Here is a 17969-nt window from a genome sequence, read left to right as displayed (position 1 = left end):
AAGCTGATGACGTCGCCAACAGTGCGCGGGTCCTTGGCCAGAAGCATTTGGAACGTGTCGTCGTCGATTCCCTTCATGACGTGCTTGATCTTTTCCGCTTCCGTCATGGCAGCGTTCACGCGCCTGCACAAATCGAGAACGTCTTCTATATAGCTGGTGAATGTCTCACCCGTGTCCTGTGCGCGTGTACGCAAACGCTGCTCGGCTCGGAGTTTCCTGACGGCGGGTCGGTCAAATACTTCTGTAATCGACGTCTTGAGCGCCGACCACGTTCGGATATCCCTTTCATGATTTCTGAACCAGAGACTGGCCACGCCCGCGAGGTAGAATGACACTTAAGCCAGTTTGTCCGAGTCATTCCATTTGTTGTGAACGCTCACCCGTCCGTAGGACGACAGCCACTCTTCAACGTCGTTGTCGTCGGTTTCGCTGAAGATAGGAGGCTCCCGCTGGCGAATGGTGCCAGCGCAAGGGACGGGTGGCGATGGAAGAGTGTGCTGGTCGGCGTCCGGCATGGCAGAGGATAGTGTCCGAGAACAGAGTTCCAAGATGGTAGAATGGAACGTTACCCCGCACGGCTCCATCACTTACAAAGGAGATTTATTGAGGTTCATAGCGACCGCCGGTTCTAGGATGCACCGATCAGTTCCCGAGCTCGAGCCTCCGCTGCGCGCTTGATGCTGCCGATGCTGCTGGCTCTGTGTGCACATTCGTTATCTTCCTTACAATATCTATAATAGTATCCTATTCTTGTATTTTTCTCTAGATGTGTTACGAAGAGTGTTGTTGACCTGTCATGTTATGGACATAGATGAACTGGTAGCTTGGCTAATTGGTAATCCACCTTGGTAACAGCTTCAGAATGCCGACAAACACACTTGTACACACGCTCACACACACACACACAAACATATCAGAAAGTGGCCTCCAACCTGTTTTATTTTCTTTCACACGAGCGCTCTGAGCGCTTGTGCAAAAAATAGGGGGAGGGCTGTGTTGGGTATCACTATCTGTGAGTGCGTTTAGGTGTGTGTGCGCATGCGTATTTCCTTGCGCTCTTAAGCTGTTACCAAGGCGTCATTGACACGACGTGTCCGCACAGATCCGCCGACGAGCTGGTGGTGGCGTCGTCCGAGGCGGTTCCGGGCAAGTTCTTTCCGTTCGTGCCCACTTACCACGACCAGTTCCTGCCCAAGGTCCCCGCAGTGGCCGTGCGCAAGGGTTTCTTCGATGCCAGTGTCGACCTCCTCACGGGCGTCACCTCTGACGAGGGCGTCACGGCACTCGTTTGGCCTCAGCCTTGGCCCGAACTACTGTCCGATCAGCTCGACAGCATGGACCGCGAGGCACTCAAGAGCTCGCTCACTCAGGTCAGGCGAAACGAATCTGATGGAGCGATGTAATGCACGCCCTTCTCACCCAAAGAAGTGTAGTTTTTGTTAAAACACCCTGTCTTCGCCTAAAATATTTCAGTCTTGCATCACTGCTTATTCCCAGCTCATTGAAGAAAGCAAAAAAATAATCCTTCGCAGATGTACGTCAATCTGAGCAACCGACGCATCAAAGGCAGTGAGGCCGTATTAGAGATTTCTCACGCCCTACATCGGAAGTACGGCACTCCATTTCATACTTAGCGTGCTGTGGAAGATACGCAAGGGGTTCCGCCTCAGCCCTTTCCGTCTATGCTCCACCAGTGGCGTTTGGTCGCGCTCGCATGCACGCGCATGACCTTGCCTCCGAGATATGCGCGCCCTGGCAGGTTCCGCTCTGCCCGTATAATTCGCAAGGATAGAGCGTTGCCAGCTGCTTCGCCGCACCGAGGCGCTCGCAGTCTTTCATGCGTCGAAGAGGCTTTCGCGCACTCCGGTGGTGCTGCGGCCGATCGCGCGAGGTAAACACGACCTTGCCTCGGGCGCGACCGATTTGCGCCGTCCGGTACGCCTTGACCGATACGCATCTACGAGATATGGAGCAGCCGCCTTCTATTGACAATTTTGTATGCGAAGAGGGCTAGAGAATGACTGAGTCAAGGAAAAGCGGAGCAGTAGGCGAGGTCTGAAAAGGCTAAAAGAGACATGTAAGCAGCATTTGTGGATTAGCGGTACATGGCAAGACAAAAAGACGTGGCATGGAGGAGCTTACCTATGGACATGTAGTGACAGCAGAGATAAAAATAAGGAATTGATTGATTGCCTTAGAAGCGCTAATAGTGAGTTCAAGAAATCGGGCCAGGTAACACTAGTGGCAGATATGAACATGAAGTATTTAGACTGATATACTGATTACGATGGTTCTCAAGTGCTGTATCTGTGCAATGAATAAAGCTTTAAATTAGTTCATTAGTAAGAATAAGTGTCATGGACAGGTAACATGGCAGTGTGGAAATAGGCTGTCATGTGTCTCAGAAACGGTCTACGAACAACTAGTCTAAATGATGATAGATCAACACGGAAAAGACAGCTTGGGTAGCGGTCATAAACGTCTAACCTCAAAATATGGTTGAGATACTAATGCAAAACACTTACCGTTAGCATCAGAAATTCTAAAAATGAATGAAAAGCAAATAACAGGGATTGCGAAACACATAGAAGACAATGCAGTCGTTTTATACAACAGTCTTGGACTATAAGTAATTGGTAGACGTTATGCAGAAGAAGATAAGACGAGGGAAAAAAGCTGTTTGGTTGGATAGAGGAAACCACGTGAGTGGTGGAATAAGCAAATAAAGAAAGCTGTAGAAGAGCGTAAGCAGTCGTCTAAGGATCGTCGAGGTGCCAAAAAGTTGAGATTACGCGAAGAAGAGCTCCTCCTTAGATGGAACAAATGCGGAGAAAAGGATGGCGAGTTATCTCGCGCAAGAGAAAATTAAATACACAAGTGAAAGTTGACTGACTGAATAAACTTTATTGAAACCAGCAAGAGATGGTGGCTGGGCCTAGGCCTCCCACGTGGGGACGTCGAGGTGTTGCCTCTTCGCCGCCTCGCAGGCCTGCTGGGTCGCCCAGAGTTGGTCGTCAAGGTTGGGGCTACGCAGAGCAGCGTGCCATCTCGACGAGAGGGTCGTGGGGTTAGTGTCGGGGTATTGGTGTGTACAGTCCCAAAGCATGTGTGGAAGTGTGGCTGGCTGTGTCTTGCAGATATGGCACGTGGGATTGGGGTAAATGTCTGGGTAGATCTTGTTGTAAAGTTGTAATGAGGGGTAAGTATTGGTTTGTAGCAGGCGGAAAGTTGTAGCCTGCGCCCGGGATAGTTTGTTGTGTGGGCCGGGGAAGGTTCTACGCTCTAAGTAAAAGGACTTCACAAGATCATTGTAGCGTGTCAGGCGATCCCTACCGGTGGGGGCAGCCTCCCCTTCTCCCGCGCGGTTAACTAGGCCTCGCGCTAGGGAGTGGGTAACCTCGTTGAGGTTGGGGAGGTGCGGGTGGACGGTGCCTACATGAGCCGGGAACCAGACGAGTGTAACCTGATGGTCGGTTGAGCGGGGCGCTTGTTGCAAGATGCGTAAGGCTTGGTGTGAAATACGGCCGTTGATAAAGTTGATAACGGCAAAGCGGGAGTCAGAGACGATGGTATGGCATGTTCGGTCTAGTGTGGCTACCGCGATGGCCACTTCTTCAGGTTCCTCAGCGTGTGGGGTTACTAGGCTGATAGCATGGTGGAGGGAGCCTTCACGCGTGGTGACGGCTGCAAAGCGGGTACCGTGGGGATACTCGGCGGCGTCGACGAAACTCACACCGTCGTGGCGAGTAAGGGATTTGGTTGGAACCATGGCACGTGCTGTGCGACGTGCGTGGTTGTATTCGGGGTGCATATTTCTGGGGATAGGATCGGCGTGAATCCAAGCTCGTATGGTGGAGGGGATCTGGTGCTTATGGCCGTGTTGATGGTTGTAGGTGATACCGTGCGAGGTGAGGATATGGCGACCCGTCGCTGTGAGATTGAGTCTCTCCAGCTGAGAGCGACGTTGGGCCTCGATGAGCTCGTCCAGTGTGTTGTGGACGCCTAGTTGAAGGAGGAGGTCAGTGCTGGTGCAACCGGCGAGGCCGAGGGCTTGTTTATAGACACCGCGATTAAGTATGTTGATCTTGGTGTATTCAGCCTTGTACCAGTTTAGATACGCAGCAACGTAGGTGATGTGGCAAATTACGAATGACTGGATTAATCGGAGCAGATTCTCCTCTTTCATACCCCCACGGCGGTTGGAGACCCGCTTGAAAGGTCTCATGGTGTTGGCTGTATTCATCTTGATTTTGGCGAGGGCCATGCCATTCGCTCCGTTCGCCTCTATGAGCAAGCCGAGCACGCGGATATTGGTGACTAGGGGTATGGGGCTCCCATCCATGAGATGAAGCGCAATGTCTTCGTAATGGCGTTTAGCGGTGGAGTATTTTGGACGGCGGCCACGGAGAGTAGGCCTGTAGAGAAGGAGTTCGGACTTCGCAGGGGAACAGCGAAGCCCCGTGCCTTGGATATAGGTCTCGACTGTTTCAATGGCGGATTGTAGTTGAAGTGAAAGTTGCGCGCGTAACATTTCCAAAAGAGACAAAGGCGCACCAGAAAGATTCTGCAACCGTGTAAGAGGGCGCTCGGAGTTCCAACAAAAAATTTACAGAGGGCTATAGGGTATGAAGGCGGTAACATTTTCGAAGGAGACGATGCGCAACGGTACATTACAGACACTGTTAGGGCTGATTTCGGCATAAGAGAAAGCATAGTTCAGACCCAAACAGGTACAGCATCAACAGAGAAGCCTGAGCTTTCAAAAGATATCAAAAGCCTGAGATATCAAAATTTACCATGGAATACTTTTACTGGAAAAAGCAGAAGAAAATGTTCTTAATCACACCGCCACAGAACCCGATGAAATTTCAATACAGCTAATCAAAAACCTCGGTCTAGAGAGCAAGGCGCGGCCGACTAATGACACTGAACAAGGGATTAGAACGAAGAAAGTTCCGGTTGGATTGCGTGACAGCAAAATGAACCTCATCCACAAAAGCAAAGGTGATAAGGTTAGGGCACAGGTCGGTTAAAGTGACGTCGGTGATATATAGAACGGCAATGCAAGCCATAAAATTAGAACTCTCGAAGCGGGTGGAGAAAAACTGCGCACTGGGGGAACTGCGGTATGGGTTCAGACCAGGCAGGCGCTTAGAAGATATTTTTGTGCTAACTCGGTGCATAGAGATTTCAGTAGCTCAGAACAGATCGGATATTAACGAAGCCTCCGACAACTGCAGACAGGGAATTACTGCGGGATATTCTTAAGCCCGAAGGCATAGGTGATGATCTCGTGGAGCTGCTGAAGGAGATACATAGAGACAACCGAGTACGACTTGTATGGGAAGGCCAAAAACGTAATTAAGTGGTGGGAATTCACCAAGGACTAACGCAAGGATGTCCTCTGTCTCCGTTGTTGTTCGCGCTTTATGTTAAGGGCATAGAAAGACGACTGGAAAACAGCTAATGAGGGCTTGATTTATTATACATGCCTAATGGACAAATGGTGCAACAAAAGCTCGCTGGATTTATGTATGCGGAGGACATAGTGCTACTAGCGGGCAATAAAAGATATTTACAGACACTTGCGAATTTCTGTGGCAACGCTACGACAAATCTAGGTCTTAAATTTAGCACAGAGAAAAAGGGAATTACGATCTTTAATAAAGAGACGAGTAACTACGCGGTATCAATTCAGCAAGTCACACTCATAGTAAAGCAATATAGATGCATTGGCGTATACGTAAACGAAAGAAAGAATTACTCAGGTGCTCACCAAGATAGCCTGAAAATAAAATGGAAGCGAAATACAGCAGTAAGGAAAGATAGGGCACTTTGGGGCCACAATAAATTACGTAATCTGTGGAATCTGGAAAGGAGTCATGGTGCCAGCGTTGGCATTCGTAGGTGACATTCTGTGCCTAAAATCTGATACATTGTCGGGGTTGAAAGTTAAACAATGATCGGTGGGCCGGTTGGCTTTTGGAGCCCACGGGGAAACCAAAAATGAGGCAGTGCAGGGTGGCATGGGCTGGGCCGCTTTGCAAGTCAGAGATGCGCAGGGCAATTCCAGTTTTGAAGAAAGGCTCGGGAACATGGATGAAAATAAATAGGCGGCTAAAGTGCGCAAGTATCTGGAGCTGAAAAGCGTGGACGCAGAATGGAAGAAGAGGCGAAGAGAGTTGGCAACAGAGTGCAGGGTTATTGAAAGCATAGATAGGCAGCCAGGAGTAATCAGAAAGATAGTTAGAGAAGCAGAGGCAGTGAATTGGTTGCAAGGAGCGGAAACGAAGAAGACCGTGGATATTTACAAGAATTAGAAAAAATAAATTAGAAGAAAAAGTCTGTACGATAACGCGAAGGGAAGTGCCTTACTATTTCAGGCTCGAGCTGGTTGTCTAAGGACGAAAAAGGTAGCGGTACAAATATTCGCAATTATATGAGGCATGTGTAAGCTGCAGCGAAAATCCGGCGGCCCCTCAGCACATCCTAATGGTATGCGAAGGGACTCACCCACTGCTGTACGCACGACTCCAAGGGGCGCTTGGATTTAAAGTGGATGGAAGCATCAACCGGTCAGCAGTCGGGATAAGCAAGAGGCATTTAGAGTATTGGAGAAAAAAAACAGGAAGGAGATAATACGACCGGACCCGTTACAGGCATAGACAACGAGGTAGATAGAGAAGATTAATGGGATGCGTACAAGATTGCTGGAAGGAAAAGCATTGACCCGAGTAACCAGAGCAGGCAAGGTCATGGTTTGTCAACGGCCCGTCTGAAAGGGGATGCGAATAAATCAACATCGTTGTCATTATTAATCATCATAATCACTGACGTTGTCGTCTGCATGCGCTCCGTCTGAAACAGCTTCATTTTCGTGCGTTTGCTCGCGCTCCGACGGCGTGCTCGCTTAGCACGTCTGTACTTTTTGCTAGTGTTAGATTCCCAGATGCCAGCACCTGCAGGAGGACAACAAACGTTATGTATCTAATGTTTCCTCCATGTAACCACCCGATGTGTTAGCCCATTGGACGTGGCGTTGCGCTCCCGAGTTCGAGGTCGCTGATTCGACCCTGGCCGCATTTAAATGGGGGCGAAACGCAAGAACGCTCGTATACACTTAGGCATGTATGCACGCTAAGGAAACGCAGATAGTCAAAATTATTCTGCAGTCCTCCACTACGGCGCAGCTCATAAACATATCATATGGTTATGGCGCTTAAAACCCCAGAAATTATTGTTTTTTTATTGTAAAGAAATTTCTGTTCATATAACCATGGACCTCGCGGGCAGGGCACATAATAAATTTCGTGACTCAGTCATAAAACATCGCCCCGAGCTAGTAAAATGAGAGACTGCGCACACTGGAAATGGAGCACGATCGCAAGGTTCATTCGTAAAATGCCGCGTCGACTAAGCGGCATTGCAGTTGAATACAAAATTTTAGATTTGGCACATAATTCTATAGTCACTTGGTGTTGCAATACTAAACGTTCTCTGACAAGAAAAATTTCATAATTTTGCTGGCAAGTGGTTTATCTCGAACATTAGTAGGAGCGCGGTCTTTCATGTTTCGCACTCGTCAAGCATTCTTTGCAGTATTATCTTACAAATAAATCTAATTACGACTTTCTAATGCATCTTTTTTATATTGGTATAAAACTATTTCTGTTCAACGCACTTTCAGTCTACTGAAAACAACTCCGAAAACATCACGTTATCAGCGTTATACATGCATATGCGTTATATATATAAGAACGTTATGTTATAAAAGGAAATAAAATGTTAGAAAGGCTGTGAACATTTTATTCTGTGTTTAGCGCTTGAGCTACTTGTTCGGTCAAGTAACAGCAAACTTCATCTTGTCAATTTTCTTGCTTTATTTTTACGTATGACGCGTTTACAGATTTAAAAAGTTATATTGAGAGCGGTGGTCTAAGTAAAGTTTGCCGCTTCTTTTGTGTTACGCGCTAGCACTACGTAATCCCCGTCGACGGGCGAACGCGGCCCGTGCTCGCTACCGACGGCGGGGTCAAAGAGCGCTGAGCCGACTAACAGGCGAGCAGGGCGAAAGTAATCAAGTTTAAAGAATACTCTCTTGAGAAGGTCAGCAATACAGCCTACGACTACATAACTTTGTTTTGCCCACCAAATTTGTCAGCCCTTGTATGATACATTCCGGACCTGCATTTTGCTGCAATGCCACTACAGCGGTGCATTCATCAACGCGCGCCGCAGCGGCCACGTAGTTTCCTGAAAGTGGCATGGAACGTCTTTCGCGATGTGTTGCTGCCTCGGCCATTCAGCGTGACTGGAATGTCGGCGGCCAGCGGAGCAGGCGACCGAACACGCAGCACACGCTTCACAGTGGAACACAGCATTACAGCCCAGACACAGTATACGCATCCAACTGCGGCAATTCATCATAAAAAAAAATTTGTAGGACGCTTAAGCTTCGCCTTCAAGAGTGGAACGCGACAGCGTTCCCGTCGACCCGCCAAGGGGTGTAAGACAATGGGCTACAGGGCAGCCATCACTTACGAGGCGCCCCGCATCGGACGCGGTGAGCGTCGAGCCATATGGTCGAGCAACGCGGCGTTCGGCGCAGCAACGAAACGTGCGCCTGAGCAAGCGGAGCGAACCAAAGAACTCGGTATCCCGGAGGGGGAAATGATGCACGCCAGCCAAACGTCGTGATCGGCACGGGCAGAGAGATAGACAGATAATGATCTAAAGAAAGGAAGGACGCTTGATTCTACAGAGGGAGCAAGGCGAAGCGTTGTCAGGGGAGAGAGTCCGAGCCGCGACAGCTCCAATGCGCGCGTGGCGCGCCATCTGTCGGGGCAGCGCCGTACATGGAGAGGAGGGGGTCTTCTGTGTTTGCCGCAAGATGGCTCTCCGTGTGCGGAAAGCGCAGAAGAAATGCAGCGAAACGCACTTCGCTACTCGTGTAATTGCGACTTCTGTAAGTTACATGTTCATAATTACCGATATACACCACAGTATAACTTTCCACGGCTCGTTTCGAAGGCAACACCGCATTCACTAGAGGCGCGTTTGTACCTTTTGGAAGCATTGAAATCGTGACTGAGTGGTAGCGTCTCACACTCCGGAGACCCTGGTTCGATTCCCACCCAGCCCTTCTTGGAAGTTGCTTTTTATTTATGGAGTGCCTGCCGTGATTTATCGCTCACGGTCAACGCCGCAAACGCCGACGCCGACGACAACGGCTTTTCTGCGACACGAGCTCCATAACGCTATCGCGTTAAAAAGGGCCACCAAATCATTATGAGTGCGCCCCACGACAATGGGACTGCAGTGACGAGTAACCACCGCCGTACACGCATGTGTGCGCACCGATGACCAGCAGACGACGCCAGGAGCAATCCACCCGAGGTCTGGTGAGGAGTGCGACTCCGCTCGATTTCGCAGCGAATAGTGCCGTGGAACGTTACCGCCGAATCGCATTTTAAACACTCGGCGCAGAGCACATCGGCCGACAGCTTCAAGTTGCCGTCCGGTAGCCAGCGCACGCACGGCGCGGCACTGACTTCACCCGCGAGAGGGCGCCACTCGAATACCTCTGAGCTAAGATGAAATGACCGTGGAAGGTGCACGAAGTAGAAAGCGCGTCCTGGCGGCTGTTTATTCTCTAATGCGCTTATCTTTTTCTGCACACAAGCTCCCCCTTTATTCAGGTGGGTATGTAGAAATGGTGTATATATTGTCACGTGGTAGTGACGTTAAAGAACACAGTAGCAGTACTGTGAAAGACAAAACTAGCTTTTATTGGGCGAACCTGTGGCCACAAAACAGGCTACACTTAAAGCACAACGAAAGCGGCGAACAAAGTCGGCGATCGTCGAAAATCTGATCAGCGGGTCAAGCGCGTCGGCTTTTATAGCGCAGTCGTCGAATGTTTCAGACTAATCGTTCGGACCCGCGTGCCTTCCACAAAGTTCTACACCATTCGCGTTAGGCGATGAAATCAGATAACACAAGGTTCGGCGACAGCAGACGGCCGCGTAGAAGCATCGATAACTTTCCAGAAACGTCGCATACATGCAGGCGCGTCCCTCGCTGTGCGATTACAGTTGTTAAGCGGCGAAACGTGGTCGCCCGATAAAGATAAGTAGTACACGTGTCAATACCCCCCTCTTAAAGAAGCATCGACCCGATATCGACCCGATGCTGCAAACAAACGAAGCTAATAAACAAAAGCACTCGCAGCAAAGAAAAGAACAAAAATGGCGAAGTTCGTCAGCGTCCGTAAAAGGGTTTATTTAAGGCGCACCACGTGGACCACTTCAGATCGTGCGCGGCGCCGCTCTGAATGCGAAATGCCGTCTGGCACGACCTCATAGTCCAGAGCGCCAATACGTCGGATGACCTTGTAGGGTCCGAAATAGCGTCGGAGTAGTTTCTCACTGAGTCCTCGTCGGCGTATCGGGGTCCAGACCCAAACACGGTCGCCAGGTTGGTACTCGACGAAGCGTCGTCGGAGGTTGTAGTGTCGGCTGTCGGTCCTCTGCTGGCTCTTGATTCGCAGGCGGGCGAACTGTCGGGCTTCTTCGGCGCGCTGGAGATAGTTAGCGACGTCAACATTCTCTTCGTCACTTACGTGCGGCAGCATGGCGTCAAGCGTCGTCGTCGGGTTCCTGCCGTAAGCCAGCTTAAACGGCGTGATCTGCGTTGTTTCTTGCACCACCGTGTTGTACGCAAAGGTTACGTACGGCAGGATGGCGTCCCACGTCTTGTGTTCGACGTCGACGTACATTGCTAGCATGTCGGCGAGGGTCTTGTTCAGGCGCTCCGTGAGACCATTCGTCTGCGGATGGTAGGCAGTTGTCCTCCTGTGGCTTGTCTGGCTGTACTGCAGAATGGCTTGGGTGAGCTCTGCTGTAAAAGACGTTCCTCTGTCGGTGATGAGGACTTCTGGGGCACCATGTCGCAGCAGGATGTTCTCCACGAAAAATTTCGCCACTTCGGCTGCGCTGCCTTTTGGTAGAGCTTTAGTTTCAGCAAAACGGGTGAGATAGTCCGTCGCCACGGCGATCCACTTATTCCCGGATGTTGATATCGGAAACGGCCCCAACAAATCCATCCCAATCTGCTGGAATGGTCGGCGAGGAGGTTCGATCGGCTGTAGCAATCCTGCTGGCCTTGCCGGTGGTGTCTTGCGTCGTTGACAGTATCGGGCTGTCTTGACGTAACGGGCGACGTCGGCGGTCAGACGCGGCCAGTAATACCTTTCTTGTATTCTCGACAGCGTCCGGGAGAATCCGAGGTGCCCAGCGGTTGGATCGTCGTGTAGGGCGTGCAGTATTTCTGGACGCAGCGCTGACGGTACAACAAGAAGGTAGCTGGCGCGGACTGGTGAGAAGTTGTTCTTCACGAGCAGGTTGTTTTGTAGCGTGAACGAAGACAACGCGCGCTTAAATGCCCTAGGGACAACGTCGGTGTTCCCTTCCAAATACTCGACGAGGCCTTTTAGCTCCGGGTCGGCTCGTTGCTGTTTAGTGAAGTCTTCCGCGCTTATTATCCCAAGGAAGGCGTCGTCGTCCTCGTCGTCTTGCGGCGGGGGAACGATGGGGGCGCGCGATAAGCAGTCGGCGTCGGAGTGTTTTCTTCCGGACTTGTATATTACCGTGACGTCATATTCTTGTAGTCTGAGGCTCCACCGCGCCAGCCGTCCTGAAGGGTCCTTTAAGTTAGCTAGCCAACACAATGCGTGATGGTCACTGACGACTTTGAATGGCCTGCCATAGAGGTAAGGGCGGAATTTAGCTGTAGCCCAAATGATGGGAAGGCATTCCTTTTCAGTCGTAGAATAGTTGCTTTCGGCTTTTGACAGCGACCGGCTAGCATACGATATCACCCTTTCAAGTCCTTCTTTCCTCTGGACTAGGACGGCACCGAGGCCTAGGCTACTGGCGTCAATGTGGATTTCGGTATCGGCGTCCTCGTCGAAGTGTGCAAGTACCGGCGGCGACTGCATGCGTCGTTTGAGTTCTTGAAATGCCTTGAGTGAGTGAGTGAATAAACTTTTATTTGGTCCAGCAAAGTGCGATAAAACGCGCACCTGGCTAATCCCACGACGGGACTGACAGATCTAGTCTGCCGGCCCGATCGCGGGCGCGCTGGACGGCCAGGATTTGATCCTCAAAGACGGGACTTCGCAGGAGGGCGTCCCACTCTTCCTTGGTGAACTTCGGGCCCAGCGACCCGCACTCCCAGAGCATATGAGGCAACGTAGCTACCTCACCACAGGCCACGCAGGAACAATTGGTATAAATCTCTGGATATATGCTATTAAGGGTCGCCGGATTTGGGTACGAGTTCGTTTGCAGAAGTCTTAGTGTGACCGCCTGCGGCCTGCTTAACTTGGAGTGAGGCGGGGGGAAAACCCTTCTCTCTAAGTAGAAGAATTTAGTTATTTCGTTGTGTGTGAGAGGAGCGTCTCGGTGTCCGGGGAGAGAGTCGCCCGACCCGAGGGCAGCGCGGTCGGTAAAGCCACGCGCAGCCTCGTGGGCAGACTCGTTGAGGTTCAGAGGAACCCCCTCAATCGCCCCCACGTGTGCAGGGAACCAAAAAATCGAGTGCATGGAGGTGTTGCCGTGTTTGGCGCCTTTCAGAATTTGAACTACCTGCCGGGCTACCCGGCCTTTCTGGAATGCCCTGATGGCAGCTTTCGAATCGCTATACACACTGTCTCTCCGACCGTCTTGCATGGCGAGTGCAATGGCCACTTGCTCGGCCACCTCTGTGTTCGTCGTCCGGACGGAAGCACAGTTGATAACTTTACCCAGCGTGTCAACGACGGAAACCGCAAAAGCCTTGCCGTCTCGGTATGCAGCTGCGTCCACGAAGCTTGCTGTGATTTTGTCCCTGTGTACTTGCTTTAGCATATTCACTGCTCTTGCCTTGCGACGACCTGCGTTGTGAACGGGATGAACGTTGCGGGGCAAAGGGGCGACCACGATCTTCTCCCCTATTTCTCTGGGGATTTGGGTGTCTTCAGCCAAGTTCTTGGTTGGTGCGAGTCCGAGCTCCTCGAGGATACGCCTGCCGGCCGGCGTGGTGGACAGCCGAGTTAGCTGGGCCCGTTCCTGAGCCTCGGCTATCTCCTCCATGGTGTTGTGTATGCCGAGCCGAAGCAGGTCCTCTGTATGCGTTCGGACGGGCAGCCCGAGGGCTCTCTTGAAGAATTTTCTAATGAGGGCATTAAGCTTTTCCCGCTCGGCTCTGAGCCAGTTGTGCATGGCCACCGTGTAGGTGAAGTGACACAGCACAAAGGCGTTGATGAGCCGAAGCAGGTTGTCCTCCTTGAGGCCACGATGTCTGTTCGTGACCCTTCGGACAAGGCGAAAAGCATTGTCGGTTTTCGCAATTATCTTGCGTAACGCAGTGCCGTTGCCGCCGCGTGATTCTATAAACATACCCAGGACTCTGATGGTGTCGACCCGGGGTATCGGGTCACCGCTCCGAGTGAACAGATGAATGTCACTTTCCGAGACCGGTTTCCAGCCCTTGGGTCTGCGCCCTTTTTCTTTTCTATAAAGGAGAAGCTCAGATTTGGTCGGGGAGCATCTGAGTCCGGTGGGTAGCAGGTACTGCTCCGTGACGTCTACCGCCTCTTGCATGGCGCTTTCCACTTGCCCTTCGCTACCGCCGGTGCACCAGATGGTGATGTCGTCTGCGTAGATGGTGTGTTTGATACCTTCAACTTGAGCCAGATTCCTCGAGAGGCCGATCATGCAGATGTTGAAGAGTGCAGGAGAAATGACTGAGCCTTGCGGCGTGCCCCGTGGGCCCAGGAGCAACTCGTCGGAGACAAAGTCGCCGATCCGCAGCTTCGCTTTCCTCCCCGTCAGGAACGAACGGACGTAGTTATATAGTCTGAGGCCCAGCTCGAGGTCTGCCACGGAGGCCAGAATGTATTCGTGGAGAACGTTGTCAAAGGCTTTCTCGAGGTCGAGTCCGAGCAGGGCCCTGGTGTCTCTGGTACTGCCGTCGATGATTTGATGTTTGATCATCTTCATGGCGTCCTGCGACGAGAGGCCGGCACGAAAGCCAATCATGTTGTGAGTATAGATGTTGTTCTCTTCGAGATATCTGTTTAGTCTGTTGAGGACGACATGCTCCGCCACTTTCCCAACGCAGGAGGTGAGAGAGATCGGTCGGAGGTTGTCCACGTTCGGAGCCTTGCCGGGTTTGGGGATCAGGACGACGTTGGCGGTCTTCCATTGCTCTGGGACGCTGCCGTTATTCCAGGTCTCGTTGATCTTCTCAGTGAGGTATGCGATCGAACCGTCGTCAAGATTCCGCAGCATCTTGTTGGTGATTCTGTCGGCACCTGGCGCACACTTCCCCTTGAGCGCGAAAATGGCTTGCCTAATTTCCCCCACGGTAAAGTCTTCGTCCAATTCCGGACGGCTTGGGCCGAGGTAGTCAGGAAACCGGTCTTCCTCGTTTCCACGCTTTATGGGAAGGTATTTCTCCGTGAGCTTGGCAACCAGCTCGTCCCCGGAAGAGGATGTGGTAGCTTCGTGCAGGGCTCTGGCGAGCGTGTGTCTCTGACTGGATCTGGTGCTGCCCTCGTCGAGGAGATGTTTAAGCATGCCCCAGGACTTGCCGTTACGCATCTGCCCGTCTATCGAGTCACAGACCTCGTCCCATTGCTGCTTGCCGAGGGTCCGACAGTGATCTTCGATGGCCTTGTTAAGCTCGGAGATCTTTTTCCTTAATCTTCGGTTAAACCTTTGTCCCTTCCATCTTAGAAGCAGCGCCTGCTTGGCCTCGATCAGATGGGCCAGCCTGCTGTCCATTTTTTCTACCTCCAGGTCGCTGACGATCTTCTTAGTGGATGACTCGGCGTCACTCTTGATTCGCTCGCACCAATCTTCCAGGTCTTTGGGGACGGGTGCGCTGTCGTTGCCGCGGAGCTTGCGAAAAAGGTCCCAGTCCGTGACAGTGAATTCCCTGGATTTACTTCGGGTGACTTCGAAGCGGGTCTCGAGCACATAATGGTCGCTGCCAAAATTTATTGCGGTGTTGCTCCACTCGGCTCCCTCGACGTTCTTCACGAACGCCAGATCGGGGGTGGTGTCCCGGCTCACCGAGTTGCCGATTCGGGTGGGGAACGCCTTGTCCGTGATGAGCGTGAGGTCCATTTCGTTGGCGTTCTGCCACAGACCCCGGCCCTTGCTCGTGTCGTAGACGTACCCCCACACGCCGTACGGTGCGTTGAAATCTCCGACGACGACCAAGGGATGGGTGCCGGCCAGGTCGACGGACTTCTTGAGTATCGTTTTGAACTGCTGTTGCGAGTGCCTGGGATTGCTGTAGATGTTGAGAATAAACACGCTGTTTCTTCGCTGGTTGCGTTGTCTCGTGTTGAGCAGAACCTCCGACATGACGTATTCGACCTTGCAACTCGCCAGCTTCAGGTCGTGAGACAAGTGTGTAAGCCTCCTGTCAATTAACGTGCACACTCCCCGACCTTCGCCCTGCACGGAGACGGCACGATAACCAGAGAGGGATGCGGCAGAGACGAGGGTTTCCTGTAATGCTATTACTTGCGGTTTGTTAGGTAGCGATCTTAAATATTGCTGCAAAGGAGCCCTCTTATTGGAGTACCCCCTGCAGTTCCACTGCCAAATTTTGAACTCCTCTTTGGAACTATCCATGATTAGATAAAGTGTCCGGGGTACCCGCTGTAAGCACAGGTGCACGCAAGAAGTTCCCCCCACTCTGACGTGCCGATGTGCTCGTAGCCCTGATCTGAGTCCCCGACGCGTTCGGAACAACAACCTGCATCGGAGTTACGGACGTATTATTATTCGGGATCACCAGACGCTCGAGGGCGTCCATGCGATCGGCCAGCGCACCTAGGCCTCTCCGCGGGTCTCCAAGGGCGACTTGCACCTGTGCTAAGCCTTGTTGTAACTGCTGCACACTCTTAGTGAGCGTAGCCAGCATGCCTTTGATCTCATATGTTTGCGAGTCTGAATCGTCCTTACTGGAAACTGCCCTACGCTTGGCGGCGCCGGCCGAGTCGCAGGCCGGAACTGGTGCTTCTGTGGCGGTCGGCGCCGACGCGTTGGATGTAGCACTCTGACTGATTACCAATTTCTTTATCTCTATCATTTCACTAGCCATCTTTCTGATCATTTCTTTTAAGTCCGCGTTTTCCTTCATAAGGCGCGCTACCTCGGCGTGCCTGGATTGCTCTGGAAGCGGGTCGCGTGGGCCCCGGTAGGATCTCGCGTGGGCGCCGCCAGCAACCATATCTGCCCACGATAGCGTCGACTTTCTCTTCCTCTGCTGGCCGGCACTGGACTCATACCGGGCCCTCGAGACAGAGCGGCTCCTGGAGCGGCTTCCGGATCTGTCCCTGGACATAGATCTTCCCCTGGACCGGGATCTTCCCCTGGACCTGGAACGGCGTCCGGAAGGCGGAGAGGGGCTCCTGGATCTAGAGCTCCCGCGAGCCGCGGAGCGACCGGCGGAGGCCGGGAGTTGTCGCTCGCCCATGGCGAGGGCCGGAGACTTGCTTCTATTGGCTCGGGATCGGTCCCCGCGCCTGCGTCTGACGAGGTACGGCGTCTGGTACCTCTGCTTGCATTCCTTGGCAGCGGTGAAGTGTCGGCCTCCGCACAGCCTGCATTTGGGGTCGCACTTGTGTTGTTCGTCCGGGTTGGCGATGCCGCATCCCCTGCACATAGTTTCGTCCGGCGAGGGGCAGACGTCCGCTCGATGCCCGAGGCGGCCACAGGCGTAGCACACCTCCACTTGCTTCCTATATAATGCACACCTGACAAGTGTTCCACCGTACGACACGTAGTTTGGCACCTTGTAGCCGTCGAAGACCACAACCACGGTGCCCGTGCTCTTGATTCGTTTGGCTCCCAAGGCCAGCGGGTTCTTCGAGTTGACAATCTTGCGATCGAGCTCCTCCGGGCCTTCACTCGGTGCGATGCCGCGGATGACGCCTTTGCACGTAGAGTTGGGCGCTGCCTCGTACGCATTCACCTCGTGCTGCTGGCCGCCAACAGCGATGCACTCGACCCTGACGTAGAGGGTCGCATTTTCTCTGCTGGGGGTGCTGATGACCATGATATTTTGTTGGAAATTCGGGCACATCGTGTCCGAGTCCCGCTTCGCCTGGTCGAAACCGACTGCGTTCCATATGGCCTCGGCCACAACTGTCGGCCCCACCTTGCTGATGTTCAGACCTCCCTTCGGCCTGACGATGATCTTCGCGTCTTCTTTGGGCAACGGAGGCATCCTTCCAGCCCGTATAATTTTGGCTTTAGCGCTGCTGCGGTCTCGGTGACCCTTTGCGGTCGCGTTGTCATTTGGCTTAGCGCCGGTAGAAATGGCACCAACTCGCTCGACGGGCGCCGATTTGGCTCCGGAGCGCCTGGCAGCAACTGTTTGCCATCCCAGATCCTTGGAAAATTCCTCGGGAGTCAGAAGCTCCCCTTCCACTTCGCATTCCATCACGGCAGACACTGACGAGAAGAGCTGGCGCCGCAGCAGCACTTCGCCGCGCTAACACAAGCGCGGCAAGGGTTAGCGTCGCAGCGGCGTAGCCTGGACGGAAAAGGCCGATAATATCGCAACAAGGCCACCCACCTTCAAGAGTCGGGTGTCTACGGGATCGCCACAACTTAGAGTCCGTTGGCACTAAAATAGTCGACCTGGGCTCAAATTAAATCACCGAAATCATTTTCAGAAGCGGGAGCTGGTCTTCGCCGCCTACTGGCACGTTCGTCGTCCCTTGAAATGCCTTGGCCTGCGGCGTTTCCCACTTGAACGCGACATCACATTTCGTTAGATGTGTTAGCGGCTCCGCGATGCGCGAAAAGTCCTTGACAAAGCGCCTATAGTAGGCACACATGCCAAGGAATCTGCGCACTGCCTTTTTGTCGGTTCGCTGCGGGAACTTTGCGATGGCAGCTGTC

The 17969-nt window shown here is 52.5% G+C and overlaps 1 protein-coding gene across 1 annotated transcript in view; it reads left to right on the top strand.

The window, feature by feature from the left end:
* The window catches only part of LOC135899638 (acetylcholinesterase-like), a 215346-nt gene that overhangs the window by 130077 nt on the left and 67300 nt on the right, over window positions 1–17969 (top strand). Inside the window, exon 5 of the mRNA XM_065428944.1 lies at window positions 1103–1370. Within this exon, the coding sequence (XP_065285016.1) occupies window positions 1103–1370 (268 nt within the window). The remainder of the gene's footprint in view (window positions 1–1102; window positions 1371–17969) is intronic.

Source organism: Dermacentor albipictus, unplaced genomic scaffold, assembly GCF_038994185.2.
Source record: "Dermacentor albipictus isolate Rhodes 1998 colony unplaced genomic scaffold, USDA_Dalb.pri_finalv2 scaffold_16, whole genome shotgun sequence".
NCBI classification, from domain to species: Eukaryota; Metazoa; Arthropoda; class Arachnida; order Ixodida; family Ixodidae; genus Dermacentor; species Dermacentor albipictus.
Note: the sequence above shows the minus strand (reverse complement) of the source record. Positions and strands in the feature narration are given on the sequence as shown.